Source organism: Tachypleus tridentatus, chromosome 7, assembly GCF_004210375.1.
Source record: "Tachypleus tridentatus isolate NWPU-2018 chromosome 7, ASM421037v1, whole genome shotgun sequence".
NCBI classification, from domain to species: Eukaryota; Metazoa; Arthropoda; class Merostomata; order Xiphosura; family Limulidae; genus Tachypleus; species Tachypleus tridentatus.
The window spans coordinates 29689665-29712986 of NC_134831.1; the positions used below are offsets into that span (position 1 = coordinate 29689665).

The 23322-nt window shown below is 32.5% G+C and overlaps 1 protein-coding gene across 2 annotated transcripts in view; it reads left to right on the forward strand.

The window, feature by feature from the left end:
- Positions 1–18985, forward strand: part of LOC143255361 (uncharacterized) — a 56576-nt gene extending 37591 nt beyond the window's left edge. For both annotated transcript variants that reach the window (XM_076510881.1, XM_076510882.1), the window contains exons 2-3: positions 8334–8464; positions 15508–18985. In XM_076510881.1, the coding sequence (XP_076366996.1) occupies positions 16571–18631 (2061 nt within the window). In that variant the 5' untranslated portion in view covers positions 8334–8464; positions 15508–16570 and the 3' untranslated portion in view covers positions 18632–18985. The remainder of the gene's footprint in view (positions 1–8333; positions 8465–15507) is intronic.
- The last annotated feature ends 4337 nt before the right edge of the window (positions 18986–23322 follow it).

Below are 23322 nucleotides of genomic sequence, written 5' to 3' on the forward strand. Positions count from 1 at the left end.
TTATAATTGGATTTGGACAGCATATGCTACAAAAACAATAAATAAGCTTTCCACATCAAATTCACTGACAAATGTCAGCAAAACGAACAAACCAGTAATGATACTATTCAAACGGACCGTCGGTTCAAGCCCTAACGGAATAGACTTATAACGAGACTGTAGCATATCACGACAACCATTTTGTTCTCACGAAGAAGACCCATAGTCGAATCTCAATCCGTGACACCACACATAGTCTTTCTTTGAACTTCTCTGAAGGAAGCGAAAATTGACAATGAAAACATAAGATATAAGCAAATTAGTTGAAGTGCTCTAATATTAAAAATTAATGAATTAGATTTAGTTGATCATATAAGCCTCCATGAAAACGAGATTTGTAATTGTTCTATATGGCAAACACTGAAAAACAATTTTTCAATGGTGAGAATCTAAACCAACCTAGACTTTCTGGTTAAATTCCAATTTAAATTTTATGCAAGATTGATGTCAATAAATACGTGAAAAAATTGTAACAAACCTTTAAGGTAGGAGAATTGACAAAAATTTAATAACGCAAAAATGTTTATATTTTTCTAGTTCTGACATATATATAAATATAACAACACACATACATATATATATGTATATACACATATCACCACAGATTAAATTCTGCACTTTTAAAATCAGATATGTCTTTTTACTACATAGTGTAGTATGCCATACTGAAACGTCAATTTTTACCACATATACAAGAAAGAGCTAGAAGGACATATATTATAAATTATAGTAGCTTAAAAACTAAAATGCTGCTTATGTATTAAAATAACGATCGATAAGAACATTTTCATTAGAAATATAATCTAAAGCTAACATAGAGAAAAATATGTAAATATACTCTATTAAGTAAATATATCTAATCTAGCTAACAAAACGTCGTAAAATCGTTTAATCAAAAAAAAAAAATACAAACCTGGCGCAAGCTGACAACATTTCACTTTATAATGGCTGCTAAGTAAAGAAGTTTAATTACACTTTGTAGGAACAATTTCCATGTGCTAATAAAGTAGCATACAAACGTAGATCTGGATCTTCAAGCCAGGATCAAAGTGTTTACACATATAAATTTTGTTCATATCGAATCAGCTACTACTGTTTGACGTACGGAGCCACCACAAACAACATTTAATGCTGGAAGAATCTGAAACAACCTTTACGATACAAAATATTTGCATAGCTACATCACTATACAACGTATAAACGAGTAGAAGTGGATTCCTCAATAATTCCACATGGAAACGAAAGAAACTTGGTTAACAGAACATTTAGAATAGCAACGCGTTTCGAAACCATGCACTAAGCTAGTTTACAGCGAAGTCATCGTCTACCAACCGAAGGCTCTAATTACAAAAGAATTGGGCACATCTCCTGGTACTGTTAACGAAATAATAAACAATCACTTGAATGTGGCGAAGACACACAAACCAAAAGATCATAAGCTTTCACACACCACCTGAAGTCAACATCTGTTATCACAAGTAAGATTGCTGAGGAAACTGAATCACAATATTTTCTGATCACCCAGTGCTGCTACAAAATATGTATATGTAAAATACATAGTAAAAACTGACCTTGTAAAAACTCATACACATGGACCTTGGGCCCAGCATTATTGGCAATAGAATAAGTAACTTTACGGTCAGCACTGGACCTGACAATTGATTTTTATAAAATACTATTAACAGTGATTAATTATAACATCTCGAATAAATTGTTTTCATCCGTCTAACTATTGCTTTTTTTTCATTTGAAGCTTTTATTTCTCCAAAAATTCTGTGTTTCAACGAACATAGTAATTTCGTTTCTTTTTCGCTCTCAATATTTGAAAGAACATTTAGTCAAGTCAACAACCACATTTTTCGTTACTGTGTAATAGTTTTACGTTGTGAGCATATGTTTGGCCCCCACTCTTTAGAAGAACATGTACAGTCAGGTCAATAACTTTGTCTTTCGTTATTTTACAATAGTTTTAAGTTGTGAGAATATTTTTGGCGATCCCAAAACGCACGTGACAGAAGCCTAAAGTTATATTTAACATGTTTGTAACCATAATTGTACACAACTTAGTATGAAAAAGTATGAAACATAAAGCAGTCTTGGAACAATTTGAATATAAACTTTCACTCAAGCTCTCTAAGAATAAGATATTATCTTGAAAATGTATTTTCATTTTCAAGAGTAACAAGATGCTATATTACCTTACAAGAGATTGTGGTATTTAGCTTTAAAATAAGGCTGATTAGAATTTGAGAATATGTTTATTAACGACCATAAATATGACCTGTACTTATAACAATGTGATTTGTGTCATTTTTAAAATGTTATGAACAGTCTGCTTTGACTTACATTTAAAACAATTGATAAAAGCACTCTATCTTCAATTACATCAATGTGAACATTATGTTTAGCTCAGTTCAGTTTAGCTGAAATATTGTCTTCCCATTTTATTGAGAAGCAGACAATCGTAGAATATATATATTTCAAAAATCCTATTTTTTTTGTCGATTTATTTTATTTTTGTTATTGTAAACTGAGGAAATGGAAAAGTGCATATCCAGAAGTTAGACATAAACAGTGTTTGTACACTATGTTTAATATGAACTACAGTTAGAGAGAACTAAACACAAAGCACTTGAAAGGAACACACAGAAAACTAAACCTTTTCTAAACTGAATGCTAACTAGACTATGGAAAAAATCAGTAATTAATTTATTATAATAATATTCTAATAATTATATTTACGTCTACGTCTTTTTTAATATTAAATACCTGCGTACAAAACATTAGTACGTTTACTGAATAAAAGAGTTCATCGGATAAGATTTTCAGTCAGTGCAGTTTGTAACACTCTGATATGAATTTCTAGCCTACACTCATAGAGCCGCTAGGGTGGTTTTCCTTCTTTATCTGCTGAACATGAAACATTTCCTAATGAACTGTAAAATAATTAAAAACACAAATTCAGTTTCGCACTAAAGCTCGATGCCTTATCGTCATGACCAATATTCTCGAAATACCTTACATCTAACGGAGCTTAAAGACCAGCTTTAAAAGTTTTTATTGGTGGAAGCTATATTCGAAATCTTCATTCTTTGGTAAATAACTCTATTGTAAAAATAATTCTGACCACTTATCTATTATCTATCTTTCACAACATCTATGAAAGTTCTTCAAGAGATATGTTAATGACTGTTGTCTTCCATATTATATCAAGACATTTAAATCTTTATAGCTCTTCCATCACTTACCGTTCATCCACATTTTCCTTTTTACGATTATTTGATAACTATTCACCTGTTTGGTAAGAATACTTAAAAAAAAGCAAGTTCCTCATTAAACTTTAGTAATTTCGTACTTCCGGTTTAATGCTCTTTCTCCTGTAAAAGGTAAAATCGTACATCATATTAAAGTTATAATTTTTCATAACGAAAGAGTATTTGATATTCTCTAGCTATTCAAAGTATGTTAGAATACACGTTGTTCTTTATTTTCAACTTGTTATTCTGTAAATTACAATAGACGTTGTAATTGATCCACGTAAATATGCTGTTTATAAATATTTCTCGAACACGCAATTCACAGCTAACTATTGTGAAGTTTGTTTTGTTTTTCATACAATCTAGACTTTAAAGGTTTTCATAAAATAACATTTATTAGTATGTTTAATTTTTAGGTTTGTTTCTCCACTTTCTCAGACACAGAATGGAATATCATTAAGTTCCCAATAGCCAATTTGTACAAAAATTAATAAAATAGTGTATCATGTTGCTTTTGCTTTTCTCATGTGAGAAGAAGCTGAATTACTCTAAATCGTCTCAAAAGACATCTCAGCTACAAAACCAGATTCATGTCAGGAATATTATTCAGATTAAACTAGAAGAAGAATCACTCTTTTAGCTCTTTGCCGATCAACTGATATTTGATTGTTGTGAATTCTTCATTTGGTTTAAAGTGCAAACATCACGCTGAAAACGTTTTCCATTAAACCGCAGATGAGAAATAATTTATCAAAATTATACACAGAAAACCCGGTGATTAAATAAAACATCTATAAGATTAACCCGACGTTGAGATGTTATTTGGTTCAACCAATGTTAGAATTATTCTGTTAAACTGAAACTTATAACTGTGAAAGAGCCTCACAGAATAAACATATTGACTTGTCCTACTTCCTTGTATCATTGCCATAAAAACTAGTTTAATGGGAGCATTTTAGAGAAAAAGATATGGTGAACATCAAGGCCATATTGAAAACTTGGTGTAGAAAATATATATATGAATATGGGGATCAGAAGTTATACCAAAAGAAAGTCAAAGGAATGAAATCCTTCACATGAATTAATCCTCTGCAAGAGTACGGTAATCATTTAGTGTTTGTTTGTTGTAAAACATAAGGCTACATAATGGGCTATCTGTGCATTAGGCACTGATATTAAAACCCTAATTTAGTTACCGGAAAGAGGTGACCATCTGTTAGTATCTTCTCCGTTTTTTAACTATGGAAACATTTTCAAACGCTAGAAAAAAAACAGCTATAGGTTACTTTTCACAGACTTTAAAGCCCACCTGAAAACATCTGAATTTAGAGTATATACAACAAACTAAAATATGAAAACATAATGAGAGCAATACAAGTATATAGAATAGCTTAAGTTAAGTAGTTTTGTTATAATGTTTTTACCACATTTGAAAACCCATCTTCCCCACTATCACCTTTTCTGCATTTATATTGAAAATAATGGGCTTGTACGTATAATACCACAATATAGTAGCTTTTGGACTTCAAGGATAAGAGTATTTGTAAGCGATTGCTGCCGTTAAGTATAGCTCTAATGATAAAAGTACAACATCATAACTGAAAATATACATCAGTTTGAAAGAGTAAAACAGTTAAAGGCTGAATACGTAATTAAACGAGAGCATGATGAGCATGATACATTTGAACTTTTCAATTACCAAACGTCATCAATTTATACCATTAACAATCACAAACCTTGCTAAACATGTAATTAGTGTTACCTACACTATTTGATCATAACGTTTGTTTAACAACAGTAAGAGATGTAAAGCGAAGGTGAAGAGCAGAATGTCGTTCAATTATCCGTTTGTTAAAAAAAAAAGTGTAAGTTACGCCTATTACGTATTATAATTTATTTCGGACGAGTATCCGATTTATTATGTTACGTATATTAACGTATTACTATTTCAAACAAACTGAAACTTGAAGTCCAACTTAAAAAGTAGTAAAATATTAATATGTGTGAAATATACGTTATTTACCAACAAGATTAATACACACAATTTCTTTTTTTAATATAAATATATTTTAATATATAAACATAAAAACAATGCAATTTATAATAACGGTTATTACTAATAGTTATTACAAATGATTGCTTATATATAGGACTTTCACAAATTTACAAACAATACTGACTCATATCCGGTCTAAAACTGAATATTTTTTCAACTATCCAATTACAAGACGAACAAATTAATTCTGAGTTGAAATTTTACACCTCGCTCAAGCTAGTAAGCTATCGTTTCTTGATTGGCCGCACACCACTTACAAGCTCACTTCTTACAGATGAAGATATTTCATTTTGTTTGTTCGTTTGTTTTTGAATTTCTCGCAAAGCTACTCGAGAGCTATCTGCGCTAGCCGTCCCTAATTTTGCAGTGTAAAACTAGAGGGAAGGCAGCTAGTCATCATCACCCACCGCCAATGCTTGGGCTACTCTTTTACCAACGAATAGTGGGATTGACTGTAACATTGTAACGCCCACACGGCTGAAAGGGCGAGCATGTTTGGCGCAATGGGGATGCAAACCCGCGACCCTCAGATTACGAGTCGCACGCCTTAACCTACCTGGCCATGACGGGTCACGGATGAAGATATTTCATGTCCTTGCACAAATACTAACGTCCGTAGTAATGCACTGAAGTTGTAAGGTTTGTAAAGTTCGAAATCTAAAAAAACGTCCTGGTCAAATTCTGTAGTTTTCCGATTAATAGACGTTAATCATAATTATAACTTTCTAGGCCTAAATCACACTGACTGTATCTGAACAACAACAACGTCGGTTTTTTAAATACCAATTACGAGAGTTTCTAGAACTTTTAACAATCATCGAACACAGCAACGTTTTCGTAAAACAAGTATTATTTGTTTTTACACCCATGAACCTTCAACAAATTTTGAGAACAGGCGAGACTTGCGTAATACACAATCAAGAATATACGTCATATACAAAAAAGAGGAATAAAATAAATCTACAACAATAAATACGTTACACCCAGTCTACTGTTTATTGTCTCAGTTGAAAGAACTGATTTTATCTTCTTGCCCAGTTGTCCTAGTATTTCGTATGTTTTCAGTTGTTTACCTTTTCAGACATCAGTTGAACAGTTAAGTTAAGTGTGGTTTGAATTAACTCTACGTTCCTTCAATGTTTAAAAAACAAATTGTTCTTCTTTGCAAACTCAAGCAGTTCTAACAAAGACAATTTGTTTATTTGGAATTAAGTACAAAGCTACACAATGAGCTATCTGTACTCTGCCCACCACGGGTATCGAAAGCTGGTTTCTAGCGATGGGGGGCCCAGCATGGCCTAGCGCGTTAAGGCGTGCACTTCGTAATCTGAGGGTCACGGGTTCGCGCCCGAGTCGCGCCAAACATGCCCGCCCTCCCAGCCGTGGGGGCGTTATAATGTGACGGTCAATCCCACTATTCGTTGGTAAAAGAGTAGCCCAAGAGTTGGCGGTGGGTGGTAATGACTAGCTGCCTTCCCTCTAGTCTTACACTGCTAAATTAGGGACGGCTAGCACAGATAGCCCTCGAGTAGCTGTGTGCGAAATTCCAAAAAAAAAAAAAAACTAGCGATGGGAGTCCATAAACATAACCCTGCGCCACTGTGGGGCAACAAACATTAATCTGAAGGTTTAAATAATCTTTTAAAGAAATACATCGTAATCAGGATTTAATTTGTTTTCGTTGTATTTTATATAAATATATATTAAATGACATTATATTCTGCAATCTATATGTTTTGGAAATTCTATATCAACTAGCAACAAAGCAGAAAAGTGCTAGCAAATAGACAGACAATTTGTTTTAGTTTTATTATTAGCTACAAATAAGGAACCTTTGTAAGGTACTGTATTTTTGCGTGTGTATATGTATATATATATATAGAGAGAGAGTGTGTGTGTGTGTGTGTGTGTTTTGTAATTAAGCACAAAACTATACAATGGCCTATCTGTGCTCTGCTCACCAAAGGTATCAAAACCCAGGTTCTAGCGTTATAAATCCGCAGAAATACCGTAGTGCCACTGGAGGTTATATATATATTTAGAGAAAGAGAGAGAATTTCATTTCGTTTACCACATGGTGTCTCCGTGATATCTGCTTTCGATACCCGCGATAAGCACAGCAGAGATATCCCATTGTATAGGTTCCTGCTTAATCACAAACAAACAACAAAAAATGATTTATCTTTTGGGAACAGCCAGTCTTAAAGTAAAAGTGGTAAGTGTAAATTATTTGCAAACGATCTTTAACGAGTTTTTAAATTTGTTTCTTATACACATGAGGTAAAAGTTTGACCTCACATTACATATTTGTGAAACTCTTTGTTTTTTTTTTATAATTGCGGCCCGGCATGTCTATGGTTGTTAAGGCACTCGACTTGTATTCAGAAGATCGCGGATTCGAATCCCTCGTCACACCAAACATGCTCGTCCTTTCAGCTGTGGGGCCGTCATAATTTTATGATCAATCCCACTATTCTTTGGTTTAAAAAAAAGTCCACCAGTTAGCGGTGAGAAGTGATGACTAGCTACCTTCCCTCTAGTCTTACACTTCTAAATTAAGGACAGCTAGCGCAGATAGCCCTCGTGTAGCTTTGCGCGAAATTCAAAACAAGCCTTATGATTGCTCTTACCTTTAAGCCACCTATTTAAGTCCTCCAGTTGGAGTTAGCATTGGCTTTCGAATATGATCAATTTTGTAATATGTGGACACGTCATAAATAGCGCGTGCACCGTCAACATTATTATTGGATATTGGAGATCTAAAAAGGCAATGTAATCTTTCCTCTGGAACGTCTCGGATGAAAAGATTCAAACAAATAGATACTTTTATTAGAAAGTTCATTTAATTATTTATACAACAGAATAATATGAAGAATAATTAAAAAAACATACTAAGTCATTTCCAAGAACAATGTTTTTCAAAAGGTGGATCAGTGTTATTTCCAAAATGGATCCTAATGTTTGTGTATGATTTCTTACAGCAAAGCCACATCGGATTATCTGATGTGTTCACCGAGGAAATCGAACCCCTGATTTTAGTGTTCTAAATCCGTAGGCCTACCGATGTCCCAGCTGCAGATAAACTGGATCTGATCCTGCATGCGATATCAAGGTACGTAATTGTCATGAATTAAATAATTGAGCACGTATGTACAGTTCCTAATGTTTCTTCTACACTGAGTCCATAATTGTCTTACGGTGATGATACATTAATCTTAAATTCGAAACGAGTCTATCTTGATCCGACTTAATGTGCGTTAAAAAGACATTGAATTGAGAAAACACGTGGATTCTTACAGTTCCCTGTTGTTACATATGTAACATACATTTGTAAAAGCTTATATTATTTGCAGATTAAAATAAAGAATTGCACAACAAACCAAACAGATTCGTGATGACGAGAGACCCACTTGAACTAAAAATGTGTTTTTAAGACGGCTGGTATGGGTACTAAAACTTTAATGAAAATAAAGTATAGAACAAAGTTTCAATTAACCTAAGAAACCCGTCTTAAGAATGCAAGTCAAACACACTATGAAGACACTGAAAACAAAACAAAATATTTGAAAATTAATTATAGTGGAGTTAGGCATGAGTGGAATACACTATAAAACATTAAAGTATGAAGCAATACAAGTACAACTTTTCAACTAATCGATGAGGTCAGTGCGCAATGACCTTAAGATTTAAAACCAATGACCTATTTCATCTATTATGGATAGAAAATGTAATTAGTAAAGTAACTTTTTCCATTTCAAAATTTTAAATTAGTAGTAATATTACATTCATTGTTCAAATACTTATATCATAAACTCACCTGTTGATTTATCATAAAAATAATTTATTTAACGAAAACGTACGTAATATTTCCTACTTATAACGCATTAGGCTTCACAACATTTTCTAATTATGTTAAATGTACATAAATAACGGACAAACGTTAGATGTTTTGAATATACATCCATATTTTTAGATATTGAAAGTTTACCAATAAAAACTAACTTCAGAATTATCTACAATTGTAATTACTGTTACAATCCTTTAAATGTTTTACCTTACATAAAAAAATTATTCATTTCACTTTTTCTTTGGCAGTGCTTTACACGGCGTTGAAATAAGCAAAAACATAAAAGTACTCACTATAATACTCTATAGGGAGTGATATACTGCATGAAGTGTACCTTAATACAAAAATGAGTCAATAATTTGAATGTTAAATAAGAAATTACACGGTTACATAAGCTCGTTTTAAAATTATTTCAAACATGTATGATTACTTAGAGCCAACCAAATTTCTTTCTTTGTTTCTTAAAACTGAATAATAGTAATTTGAGCTCTGGAGTTTCGTCGGGAAGTTGTATAATGATAGCGAGAATATAGTTATTAAGAAAATATAAACTTTTCAAAAAAAGAGGTAAATGTAGGGATGGCTAATATCAATCTTTCTAAAACAATGTAAAAAAAATAATTACGGATGGCATTTGCATCATCCTTACATAATAACATAGGCACGCAGTGTGGTACAATGTTAACAGAATGAAATAGGATAAATTAAGCTCAGTTGTGATTGAGTAATGATTGATTAATAATTCGAGTCATCCCTATATAGACAGTTCTACAGACTGATTGATTAGGTCTAAATCAACAATTTCCTAAGTTGTTACGTGTTGCTGCGATTTTATTGCCTTTGGTCTGAGAACACTTCTGCATTATGTGACATATTTTTCACTTTTATTGTTAGCTTTTTAATTTCTCTTGACTGTGATATTACCAGTAGCATTTCTGAAGAACTTGCATTTTGCATCATAACCTAGGAAACTTAGCGCTCAGTAATAGAGGATGGAAACGTTCAACAGATATTTTACATGTCCCCATAAGGCATAAGTTAATTGTGAGTTTGATAAAAGCTCCGTTTTAAATCAAAAAGTAACGGCTTAAATACAAAATGCTAATCAAGAAAACATTTTTGTTGTTGTGTTTTTTTACTATGCCCCAAAGTATTCGTAAATTATCTGTGCTAGCCTTCCATAACTTTCATGTAACATGACTAAAGGGAGGACAACTGGTCACTAGCATCCAACGACTCTTGGGCTATTCTTTACCAACTAAAAGTAGAATTAACTGTAAAATTATACTGCCCCACGGGCCCGGCATGGCCAAGCGTGTTAAGGCGTGCGACTTGTAATCTGAGGGTCGCGGGTTCGCATCCCCGTCGCGCCAAACATGCTCGCCCTTTCAGTCGTGGTGGCGTTATAATGTGACGGTCAATCCCACTATTCGTTGGTAAAAGAGTAGCCCAAGAGTTGGCGGTGGGTGGTGATGACTAGCTGCCTTCCCTCTAATATTACACTGCTAAATTAGGAACGACTAGTGCAGATACCCCTCGAGTAGCTTTGTGCGAAATTTAAAAAAAACAAACAAACACACAAACAATACTGTCCCACGGCTAGAAGGATGAACATTTTAGGTAAACCTTCAATCCCGTGACCAACAGTCGAGTGTCATAATTACCAGATCACGACTTGTCTTACAAGATCTATTCTATTAACATTGAAATAGCCTAAAGTGGTAACTTTCATGGTACATTAATACTGAAAATCATTTATAGAGGCTACTCACATGTCTCGCATTACTTAGTAAAATGATCCAAAATATTCCGATTTTGAAAAAGGGAGAAATTATTACAGGAACAACAAGAGATAACAAAGAAACAATGGGTCTGAATATATTAGATTACCAGAATAACGAGCGTTCACTCTCTGAGCGTAAAGGAAGACTTAAATTTGTAACAAAAATGTCAATAAACAGAACGATTTATCATACATTAATTACAATTTATTTCTATGGAAATAAGAGATTATAAAGGGCCAGAATAACCAGGTTTAATTAAAAATAATTATATTGCATCCAAATTACTTTAAAACGACTTAGAGGGAAAAACAGAGTTTAATCAAAACACGGCCCTTTTAGTAAGCTATTTCAAGTGATCATCATTGTTTGCTCACCCGATTATACCATGTTAATTTGAAGAACGATTATGTTTTAAGTACATCTAAGCAACCAGGTAGAGCCATTTAAACCTTAAATGTTTATTCTAGTCCTTACTACGTCAAAACTTTATTTAGTAACATTAAAACATGAAAATTATTTAAAGAGGCTACTCCTGTCTTCCACAAGACAAGAATCACAATATTACAATACATACAAAAGCATTTACATACGTGAAAGGTACAGGTGTACTGAGAGGTCATTCTCATCTGCTGCCACCAACTTTCAGTTATGGTCAGAATCCATTTCATCCATCCTACATGTAAAAAAAAAATCTTCTTATTAACATTACTCATTATTTCTGTTTGATCTCTACACCAACATATTTTTCAAACGTCAGTATATGCATATTTGTTATTCTTATTTATTCTTTTTTTTTCTCTCTAATAAAACCTTTAGTGCTTCCACGTGTAATAAATATCACATGGAAGTCGACTGAGGTTTTTTTGGAGAATATATTAAACTCTCAGCACTGAAAATCCCTGCAATATTTAACAGGATACTCTTGCAATACTTCGAGTGTATCCACTCAATACTTCGTGAACATTCAACCGTTCCAGTAAATGTATTTGTTCTTTTTGTAAACTATTGAAGATAAATTAGAATGCTGCACCGTAACATCTTACTCCATATCGATTTTAATGATTTAGGATTTTCGTCAACTCGTGTGTTGCATCTATCTAGATATTTCATGCACTCTTGTCCGTCATTTAAACTAGCAATTTAAAATTACCGTACTTCAAATCCCTACCCTTGCTCCTTTAAAATCATCAATAATCAAAGATCCTTTAGTTAAGGATATTCCTGATCCTGCTTCTTAATATCGTTTACTGTATTAGCGTTTGAGTAGTAAGAGATTTATTACGTTTGCTTAGTTTCTGAAGGTATTGTATATAAGTTTAGATAAAATTTATTACATTTTTTGAAGTTCAATAAAAAACACAAAATTACCTTCTCCGTAACTGTTCTTTCAGAGATTACCTATCGATTTTTCCTCAAAAGCTTCGTCGTAAACTGTAAAGGATATATATCCATGTTCCTCATCGTCACTTTCTCAAACATAAAAACATAAATTCATTAAGTTTACTTAACTTTAGCAATTTCTAGGTAGGTCTGACTCACATTAAGTAGGCAAGGCTTAAAGTTTCTGTGGATGTTATTAAAAAACTTTAGAAAAAAAATCAAAAGTCCCACGCAGTCTCAGTTTTGTTATTTATTTATTTCTTAACGTGATAATTTCAGAAATCTTTCTTTGCAAATTTCTTTTTTCTAGGAAGTAAAGGTAGCTCTTCATTAAACACTGAAATAATCAAATAACAAACGGCTCTACGAATATAATGATAACTTTGCGGTTTTGTAATGAGAAGATGTCGTGCTGTCATAATTCTTCCATTTAAACTTTTATTATAAGGGGGTATAGAAATATTATACTGTTAGTAGATTTACAAATGTTGTATTGTCGTGAAAATGCATGAAATAATATATTATTATGTGAGCACCTAAATCTGTAGTTTCATGTATATTCACAATTATTTTTGCCTGTGTGCACATAAGAATAGTGTTTCAAAACTTGTATTATGAAATTTATATGTAAAAACGGCTCGTTTGGGTTGAGAAAATATTTTACATAGAAGAGCGAACAACGTTTCGACCTTCTTCGGTCATCGTCAGGTTCACAAAGAAAGAGGTAGCTGACCGGAAGCTGACCACATGTTTGAAAGGGGTTGTGTAACTGTGTGTCGAAATGTAGAGGGCGGTATTAGATGTTTGAATATATAATTTTATTTATTTTATTATATTAATATAGGTATAAAGGCGTTCCTTTATATTGTTTAAGTTGTTGTATAAGTAAGGCTTCTTTAATTTTGCGTTTGTTTATGTTTGTTTCTTTATTTAGTATTTGAGTGTTTTCTATGGTTATGTTGTGTTTATTTGACTTGCAGTGTTCGAAAACGTGTGAAGGTGACTTTTTATGTTCTTTGAATCTGGTTTCCATTTTTCTACTTGTTTCTCCAATATAGAAGTCGTGGCAGTTATCACATTGTATTTTATAAATAATGTTGGTGTGGTGTTTGTCAGTGTAGTTTTTACATAGTATAGACCTCAGTTTTGTGCCATTTCGACACACAGTTACACAACCCCTTTCAAACATCAAATTTCCGGTTACATGAAATATTAATACAATAACACACGTAACATAATAACTCGGTGGCTAGTCCGCAATAACATAATACGTAAAATTATAGCACGTAACAGTTGGTAAAAAGAGTAGCCCAAGAATTGGTGGTGGGTGGTGATGATTAGCTGTCTTACACTACTAAATTAGGAACGGCTAACGTAGATAGCCCTCGTTTAGCTTTGTACGATATTTAAAACAAACTCTTTCCACGTACAGTGATTGATTTATAAATTATATATGTAAAGTGTTTTCTACGGTTTGTGGAGGAAACTTATTGAGGTTGATAAAGTATTGTTTTATTTTGTCTAATTCATCGTTAATTTTATCTGGTGAACATAGTTTTATGGCTGTGTTTATTTGGTTTCTTAGTATGTTGAGTTTTTGTTTTGTTTCATGTGCTGACTCCCAAGGAATGTATAGTCCACTATGGGTGATTTTTCGGTGAATTTCTGTTTTAAATTGTGTTTCAGTTCTTGTAATTTTGAGGTTAAGAAATGATATTTGATTGCTTTCTTCTTGGTCACATGTGAAGTTGATGTTGGGATGTATAGAGTTAATGTGATTGAAAAAATTAAGTGTGTGTTCAACAAAGACTCTTTTAATTTCAAGTCTAATCTTAATCAACTTAATCATAAAGCCTTAATGGCCAGTTGCAATGTTATATCCCTCTTTACAGAAGTTCCAACCGCTGGAGCTTGCAAGATAGCCTTAGAACTTTATATCCGAGACCCTAACCCATCCATACACATCCACAGCAACATAAACAAACGCAAAATTAAAGAAGCCTTACTTATACAACAACTCAAGCCCAGAATAAGCCAATACAAAGGAATACCTTTATACTTGTATTAAAAATAAATATAATTATAAATAATATAAAATTATATATTCAAACATCGAAGCACTCCCTCTGCACTCCGACACTCAGTTACACAACCCCTTTCAGACATGTGGTCAGCTTCCGGTCAGTTACCTCTTTCTTTGTGAACCTGACGATGACCGAAGAAGGTCGAAACGTTGTTCGCTCTTCTATGTAAAATATTTTCTCAACCCAAACGAGCCGTTTTTGCATATAAATTTCTCAACAAGTGGGTTTCTCGACATCACTGACTTGTATTATGAAAGTATATGAATACAGTGCTATTACGTAAACATGAAATTAAGCTTATATTAAATAGGAATACAAATGATTTATTATCACATTAGTGTATAATTTTTGCAATATCAACAAGATAGAAAATTAACAAAGTGAACTACATACTTGGAACATCCAACATGAATAAGTTATGGAAACGAAAACTAACTGAATCATTTCTCTCAGCAGACAATTGGCACTAAGAAACAAAATGTCGCTACTTTTAAATGTTTTAGTTCCAAGATATTCTATGATAGTCTTTGTTTCGAAAAGCAGATAAAGTTCATACTTTTTTGTATTTTTAGGCAACTTATGATTTCTCGTGTGTTTAACTACTTGTCTAAGTTTAAGGCAGGTGTCTACTGGCATGCGTTAGAAAGAAATCTACTTCCTGGCAGAACAGGGAGACACCATAACAAAATTGACCGATTTGAAATTTAAACCTATTAGAATAGTTACTCATTAAAGAATGATATAAATTATTTAATTGACAAAATAACACTAGTATTTATAGCAATGTTAAATATGATATAAACTGAAATAAGTATCAAACATTTTTTTGTGTTTCTATAAATGTGACTGGAATTCAATGAATGCAATGAATACCAAACGAATATTTTTCTAACATTCACAGTTTTTGAAACTTTATTAGTACCCATAATAAATGTACCCATTTATTTTGAACTTATCTCGTATTTTCATCGAATATATTTTTTACAGTTGTTGTTCTGCATAATATGATTATTTTAAACTAAATCTATTAACATTTATTTCTTTTCTCTTTTCTTTTCAGTGTTTAATAGCATTTCCCAAACCCATTCTACATCATTGAGACAGGAACAGTGGCTTCTTATGAAGTAATTCTCGAAACTATTCTACACCTTCGAAACAGGAACAGAGGTTTTGTACAAATAAATTCCTGAAATCATTCTATACCTTCGAAATAGGAACAGTGGTTTTATACGAAGTACTTCTCGAAATCATTCTACGTCTTTGAAACAAAAACGGTGGTTTTATACGAAAAAACTCTCGAAACAATTCTTTACCTTCGAACAGAATCAGTGGTTTCATACAAAGTAATTCTCAAAACCATAATACACCATTGAAACAGGAACAGTGGTTTTAAATAATGTACCTCTCGAAACCATTCTACACCTTCGACTCAGAAACATTTGTGGTCTGATGTGCCAGTTTTGTATAATGTTTTGTGTTCTAGAAATAATACATTCAAAACTGAAAAAAATTTTAGATAAAAACTTCCTGATTTAAATAACTATTCATATATATATATATATATGCTCTTTCTTTATTACTCTCCGAATTACTGATTAAGCCTGAAAGGCATTAAATTTAAAAATGTATCATAACGAAATTTTAGTGCACTCTATAGTAATTTTAGCATAATTTGTGAGACAGTAGCAATAAATTGTTTTGAAACATAGGACAACCGATTACAGGAGGAATGAAGTAAATAAGTCTTGAAACAATAGTTATTGAGGGAAATTGATCTGTTTCCGGGTTCTACTCGCCTCATCACTATTTAGTTTCAAAAGAAATCGCTGCATGAAAAAATTGGCTTCCGATAAAAGGGTTCAATACAATTGCTTTTCTGCAGCTTGTGAATACTTAAAATAGGTCAGCACAATGTATGTTTTATTAAAAGTTGTTTAGATCATTAGTTAAAAATTAAAATAAAAATATTTAATTAAGGAATCATTTAACCGATTTTTTACTTTCTTCGCTTCTTTGGTATAAATTTTTATCCGTGAATGTATATCACCCATGAGTACTAACAACCAAAAATACTCAGTTCTCTAGGCTGTTCGGACATGAGAACATAGTGTCTTTGCGTGAGAATGTGGTTGATGTCTGTTCTGTACTTTTTACTCCCAGCTTACGTTCTTGGTTCTCTGAGAGAACAAATTTGCCCTAACGTGTGCCTGTGCTCAATTCAACCATGTCAGGTTCTAGAAAAGGATGCCAAAACAGTAAACTGTGTGAATTCTTCACTTTTACTAATCCCCGAAAACATTTCAACAGATACGGAGGTTTTAGAAATGAAGTCCAACATATTGGGTCATTCTCACAGACTCAGTCTACTAAACTTGCTGTTTTTGCGTAGACTTCGACTGGTAGATTTCAGTTTCAACCACATTAGGAACTTTCGACATTATGGGATCATTCTAGATAGCGTCCTTCATCTAAATCTAAGTAATAATTGTCTTATTGTTCTTGAAACTGGCGTTTTTCATGGGTTCCCCAACCTTCAAACTCTAGATCTTAGCTCAAACCAAATCAGTACAATAGCACCATTATCATTAGAACTGCCAAAGTTAAAGATTTTGAACATGGCGCACAATCGATTATCATCCTTGTTTGTTCATTATTTTGCAATTTTGCGATCTGTGGAGTCCTTGCTACTGTCTGATAACCACATAACTCGTCTCTCAGAACCTGTACTCCACCATCTGCGACCTGTCAAGAGGATAGACCTAACAAACAATAGAATAACAAAACTCGATTATCCAGCTTTCCAGCATATTGAAGAGGTCCAGCAGCTTTTATTGTCTGGAAATAATTTAGTATTAGTTCCCACTAAGGCTCTCAAGAAGGTGCCCTCAATAAATATCCTTGATCTCAGCCGAAATCTCTTTCATGATCTTCCTTCATTCTCGTTTGATTCGATAAATGTTTCAGAAATCGTTCTAAACCAAAACAAGAATCTGTTTGTCATTGCTAAGAATGCCTTCTATAATATGAATTCGTTAAAAACTATCGAAATTACAGATAATAAACAATTATCATATATTGAACCAGAAGCTTTTGAAAACCTCTTGTCACTGAAAAAATTAGATATTTCAAAAAATAACCTCCAAACTGTTCATCAGGATATGTTTCATAGAATTCCATTTATTTCAACACTAAACCTACAAGGAAATCCCTTAAGATGTGCATGTGACATCAAGTGGGTGCAAGAAATCGTCCAGAATTTCACTAGTGACGTTATCTATGACAACATTACGTGTATTGATGAAAATAGTAAAACAAGGTTTTTGGCTACTCTCCAACCTCTTCCTTCGTCTTGTGGTCCTTACATTTTACCACTTTTTCCTCTGCACTCAGACCAACTTCCAGCCTCAACGGTCTCCTTTGTTTGTGCTGCTACAGGAATACCAAGACCAGAAGTGATGTGGTTCAAGGAGAATTCAGAAAATTTTACATACGGTGAACACCAACGCTTAAATATACATAATGGAATTTTAAATATTCGCTACCTTCACGTCGAAGACAGCGGAGTATTCGTTTGTATCGCATTGAATTCTCAAGGGAACACAAGCCGAAGCTTGGAATTGGTAGTTGAGAAGGTAAACATTAAAATTACCCCTTTAACTATAGCTTCTACCTTCATAACTTTGTCGTGGAACATGACTAACAATTTCAATAGTGATTACTTATTGCAGTATAGCCTTCTTGGTGATGAGAAGGTATTTAGTAAACCAATTGCCATGGGTGTGAAAATCCATTATTTCACCATCAGCGATCTGGAGCCTGGGGAAACCTACAACATTTGGTTATGCTTACAAAATGGCGGTTTTATAATTAGGCTTAGCTCAGTTCTTGTAACAACTAAAGAAGAAGGTTTTCTCTTCATGCTTGGAATCCATACGAACCACCTTGGTATCATACTTGTCTCAGTTTGTGGTAGTGTCGTAACTGCATCGTGTATTTGTATGTGTACAATACGTTTTTGTAGGTGGCAGTGTAGACAACACAACGAGATGGTTCTAAGCGAAACATCATCACAACGTGGCTTTGCCAAAAGTGACTCTAGTCAATCAGACCTTGCTTTTATGACTTTTGTGAACGTGGCGGATGAAACAGGTTTAATGGAGAATGACGATGAAAGTTATGAGTGATATATTATGTGTCAGTTATTCATTAACTGATTTATATATTTCGAATATTTATTTTCGTAATGTCACTCAACTCAATACATGTGAAGAGCTAAGTAAATTTTATTCTGTGCATTAAACATAAGATTTTTTCAGCTATTCAGGTAGTAGTTTTAGGTCCGAGTGACTTTGAGATCTGCAGAATAGACCTCCCTAAAAGTATTTTCACTTATTTAGGAATAAATAGGTTCTGATATATAGGTTCTGATTTCATACCTGAAGCAAAATATTCCTTTGTCGTTCTTGCATTTATTAAAAAAAAACAAAATAGAATTTTGTCATTATGCATTCACGATATTTTCACTTTTCTTATTTTTGTACTTTCAAATCTTTAAACGTTAAACAACTAAAGTAGTATTATTGTTCATTAATATTTTAATTTATTCATATTAAATGTTTTAATCGTGATTCAAAAATTATATTTAGCTCGTTATTAATTAAATTTTTCTTATTTTCAACTTTACAACTGGGTATTATAAAATATATTGGAGTCGAAGTATGACCAAAATATCCACCCAATTAATGTGACCTGTAATTAGCACTTTACCCTTATAGCATCCCAAGAGAAAAACAGTCGTCTCAAAAAGAAACGAGCCTGTAAATCTTTATAAAGAAATAAATAGTTAAGAGATTTGAATAAATTCTGATATTAAGAACGAGTTTATAAGTTCTTGTTTATCCATATTTTCACGTGTTCAGACATCAAATAACTATTTCTGGCAAAACAAACACATTAACGATTGGAAACGCTATTTCATAAAGGAATAACAACCATACAATATACATCTTTGTAGCACACTCAAGAAAGTAACATCTATCCAAGAAGACTTTTATCATAAAAAAATTAAGGTTAAATTTTTCACTGATCACTCAGTGTGAAATGTTAATACTTCTTGTGTTTAGCATAAATGGTTATAAATAGTATTACTAGTTCTTTAAACTACAAGTACTCTTCATAATTTTAACCCGATTATTTTATACGTAATATATATTTTCCATTCATGAATAAGTTGGTATTGATAGAATTTATTTTAGTATAATTATAAAACCAAAACATATCAAGGTAAATATTTGATTAACAGTAAGTTTATAGCACTATCCACACTATTGCAATGAAGGAAGTTCTGGAGAAAGAAAGCATTTCAAAACTCAAAACTTAAATTTGTAATTAGTGTAGGTCGTAAAATAAAAATTATGGGCTATGTTGAACTGGAAAATACTATAAATGATAATGTTCTGCTAAAACTGTGTCGGATCATTTACAAAGATCATAGCATCACTCTATATTTGGCGCTTGCTGTTTTTCTTTATTAGGATTAAATACCTAATAGTAAAGCCGATTTAAATATATTCAAAAAGCTAGTCAGGTTGACAGTATAAAATCATGGTGATACGGAATGTATCAGAACTACATTTTGGCGTTTGTATGGGTAGTGTGATGCCACCAAAAATTGAACGTTTTGGGGAAAGGTTTATAGCAGTTTTTTTTCAATATAAAATATTCATATACTCTGTTTGCTATTGCTGTTGAATTTCATACAAGATTCTACAGTGAGCTATCTGCATTCTGTTCACTGTGGAAAATTAAGCCCCTGATGTTAGCACTCTAAGTCTCCAAACGTGCCGCTAAACCGATAGGAAAATCATGCACTCTAATCATAAAGATAACTTTAGATCGGGGAATTAAAATTTCCAAGACACAAATATCATTTGGACTTAATTTGCACTGCAAAATAAACTTGGATATTAAAAATGGACTAATTTGGAACACAAGGATGGTTCAGAAAATAGCCTGCAACAGGTTGTAACCCAGATGTGATAAACAAAGCGCGGCGTGTTTAAACAGATGCAAAGGCACAGACATAAAAATCAGTGGGATAGAAATGTTCAAGTGAGCACAGGAAAACCGTCGTTCTAATACATCTTACGGTTTATGTAAAGCACATAGAATGAATTGTTGTTCTTTAGACATGACAAAACCTTACAACAAAGACTTTTGCATGGAAATTACGCTTCAGGGCTATCGTCAACGTGTACGCTTGTCAGATAAACCATGACAAAGTTACATCGGCCATAACAACGTAGGGAGGCTTCAAAATGTTTTAATCTAAAGTACTTCACTTCTATTTTTGAAATGTGGTTGTTAACATATGTTAACATTTTACAAAGTGAATTGCGTCCAGGTGAACAACTACATAATAAAAACTTTCAAACACGCACATCTGGTCATTAACTAAATATGTATATATCATTAACTTTGAGTATATATTGTACGTAACCATAAGTTTTTAATTATCAGAAAAGAGAATATTGTATTTAATAACACACTGAGAAAATATAGAAGCGAGGCAAGAAAGCTTTCGAAATTACCTTTCTGTATTCCTTGTGAAATGATTTAAATAAGTTATTTAATAGAATATAAATATGTTAATTATAATAACGGTGGTCTATTTTTCATCCCTACTGCGTCAGTGATCATTATTTAATGTGTCCTTTAGGTACTAGAAATCAAAATTTATCTATTTTTGAAATTTTCTCGTTTTATGAAAGAGAGAAAAAACAAAAAATCATGAAAATATTTCTGTGATGCACAGACAACCAAAACTTTGTTACTTTTATAATATTATATTTGTTTTTGAATTTTGCGCAAAGCTACACGAGGACTATCTGCGCTAACCGTTCTTAATTTAACACTGTTAGACAAGGGGGAAGGTAGCTAGTTATCACCATCCACCACGAACTCTTGACTTCCTCTTTTACCAACGAATAGGGGGATTGACCGTCACATTATAACACCCCATGACTGACAGAACGAACATGTTTGATATAACAAGACTCGAACCTTCGACCCTCAGATTACGAGTCAAGCGTTCTAACCACCTGGCCATGTAATAGTGTAAGCAGAAATCATATTACTAAAATGAAAGATATCCTTTAAAATCTTTATGAATTTGCAAACGGACTAAATTATACTATATTTCTGGAACTACTGAAATGAAAGCAGTTTATGTCCTTAAAAGTTAAGTTGAATAAACAAAATTTGCATAATAAAACAAACTAATGTTTTATTTGTTGTTGCTAAGTGCAAAGCTACACAATGGTATGTGTGTGTGTGTTTTATTAGAGCAAAGCCACATGGAGGCTATCTGTTTTATCCACCAAAGGAAATCGATCCCTTACTGTATCGTTGTAATTTCAGAGACTTTCCGCTGAGCCACCACGAATAATATCTGAACCCAATTGTTTGCGGAGGAGCTCTCAGAGTTACCACTGAGTTACTGGAAGAGGGGAATACTGATGTGTTTCAGTACGTTGTAATAAGTACAAATACAATATATAGTGTAATTTACTCTACTGTTCTTTAATAATACAAATAAATATTTATTAAACCTAGATGTTACGACTTTTGTTTATGAAATGTAAAAATAAATACCTTTATGTGTTACAATATAGCTTTCGATTCGCTAGAAAATGCGTGTTTTACTTTACATGTTTGATTTTTAACTGATTTATTTCAATACTTTATTTCAATCTGATGTTTATATTGTTTACCTGAAAGTAAAATAACTAATGTATTCGGAACGTTGAACTTCTGTTCATAAAACAAACAGCTACTAAAACTTTATACACGAATAATTCATGTTAATTAAGCATGACACTTATATCAACTCTGACCAAAAATTGCAAATCTTCAACCTAATTCTGACAATAATATTCGTTTTTTTAGGAATCAGTGACTTTAATATATAATAAAATATCTCATAATAAAAACCAGAAAGTCTGCCATTACGGAGTAAATAAAAAAATAGCAGTACAATAGTAAATTAACTAAGATCAACCAGAGTAATACAAAGTATTTCACTCCAGTGTTTGCGTTGTCTCATTTAATAAGGTGTTAAATACTAATACTGAAATAAAATACGAAATACAATACGTGGAGAGTGAATAATCTGGTTTCTGATAGAACTGTATATGTTTTACACAGACCTGCTGTGACTCTACCAACAAAAACGATTATTAGATTATAATGTTGTCAGATACGAGAACATAATAGAGAAATAATAATAATTAGAAAGAAGTGAAAATACATTATTGTGGGAATGTAGTAGATAACTTGCATTGTAACCCAATACGAGCGAGTTTGGTTTTAAACGCGTAAAGAAATTAAATTACAAAGCAGTAAATATTCATGGTATTACATAAATTTAAAATTTTAAGTTAACTAAGGGTATGATAATACTTATATATATAAACATATTTTAAAGAAAATTAATACTGATAAAGTTAAGCAAATTAAATTAAAACAAAGCAAAATCAAAAGGAAGAACTGCGTTAAAAACAGTAAATCCAAACCTCTGACTTATTTTATGTTTGTTTTAACCAACAACAAGCCGAAATAAAAAAAAAATTCTGCACTAATTTAAGGGATTCCAAAGTTCAAGCTATAATGTGAGATACAGAATGTACCCTAGGTTTTGGAGGTGACTTCAAAAGTAAGACCCACATTGTGGTAAGGATACACCGTCTATCAGTCTTAATTCCCATTCGATAGTTTTGCATAAAGAAGAAAAGTAAACTAAAGGAAGAGCAATAGAATATAAAATTAAAGATATAATAATAAAGATTAAGAGTGCGATATGTGGTAGCTCGAGCCC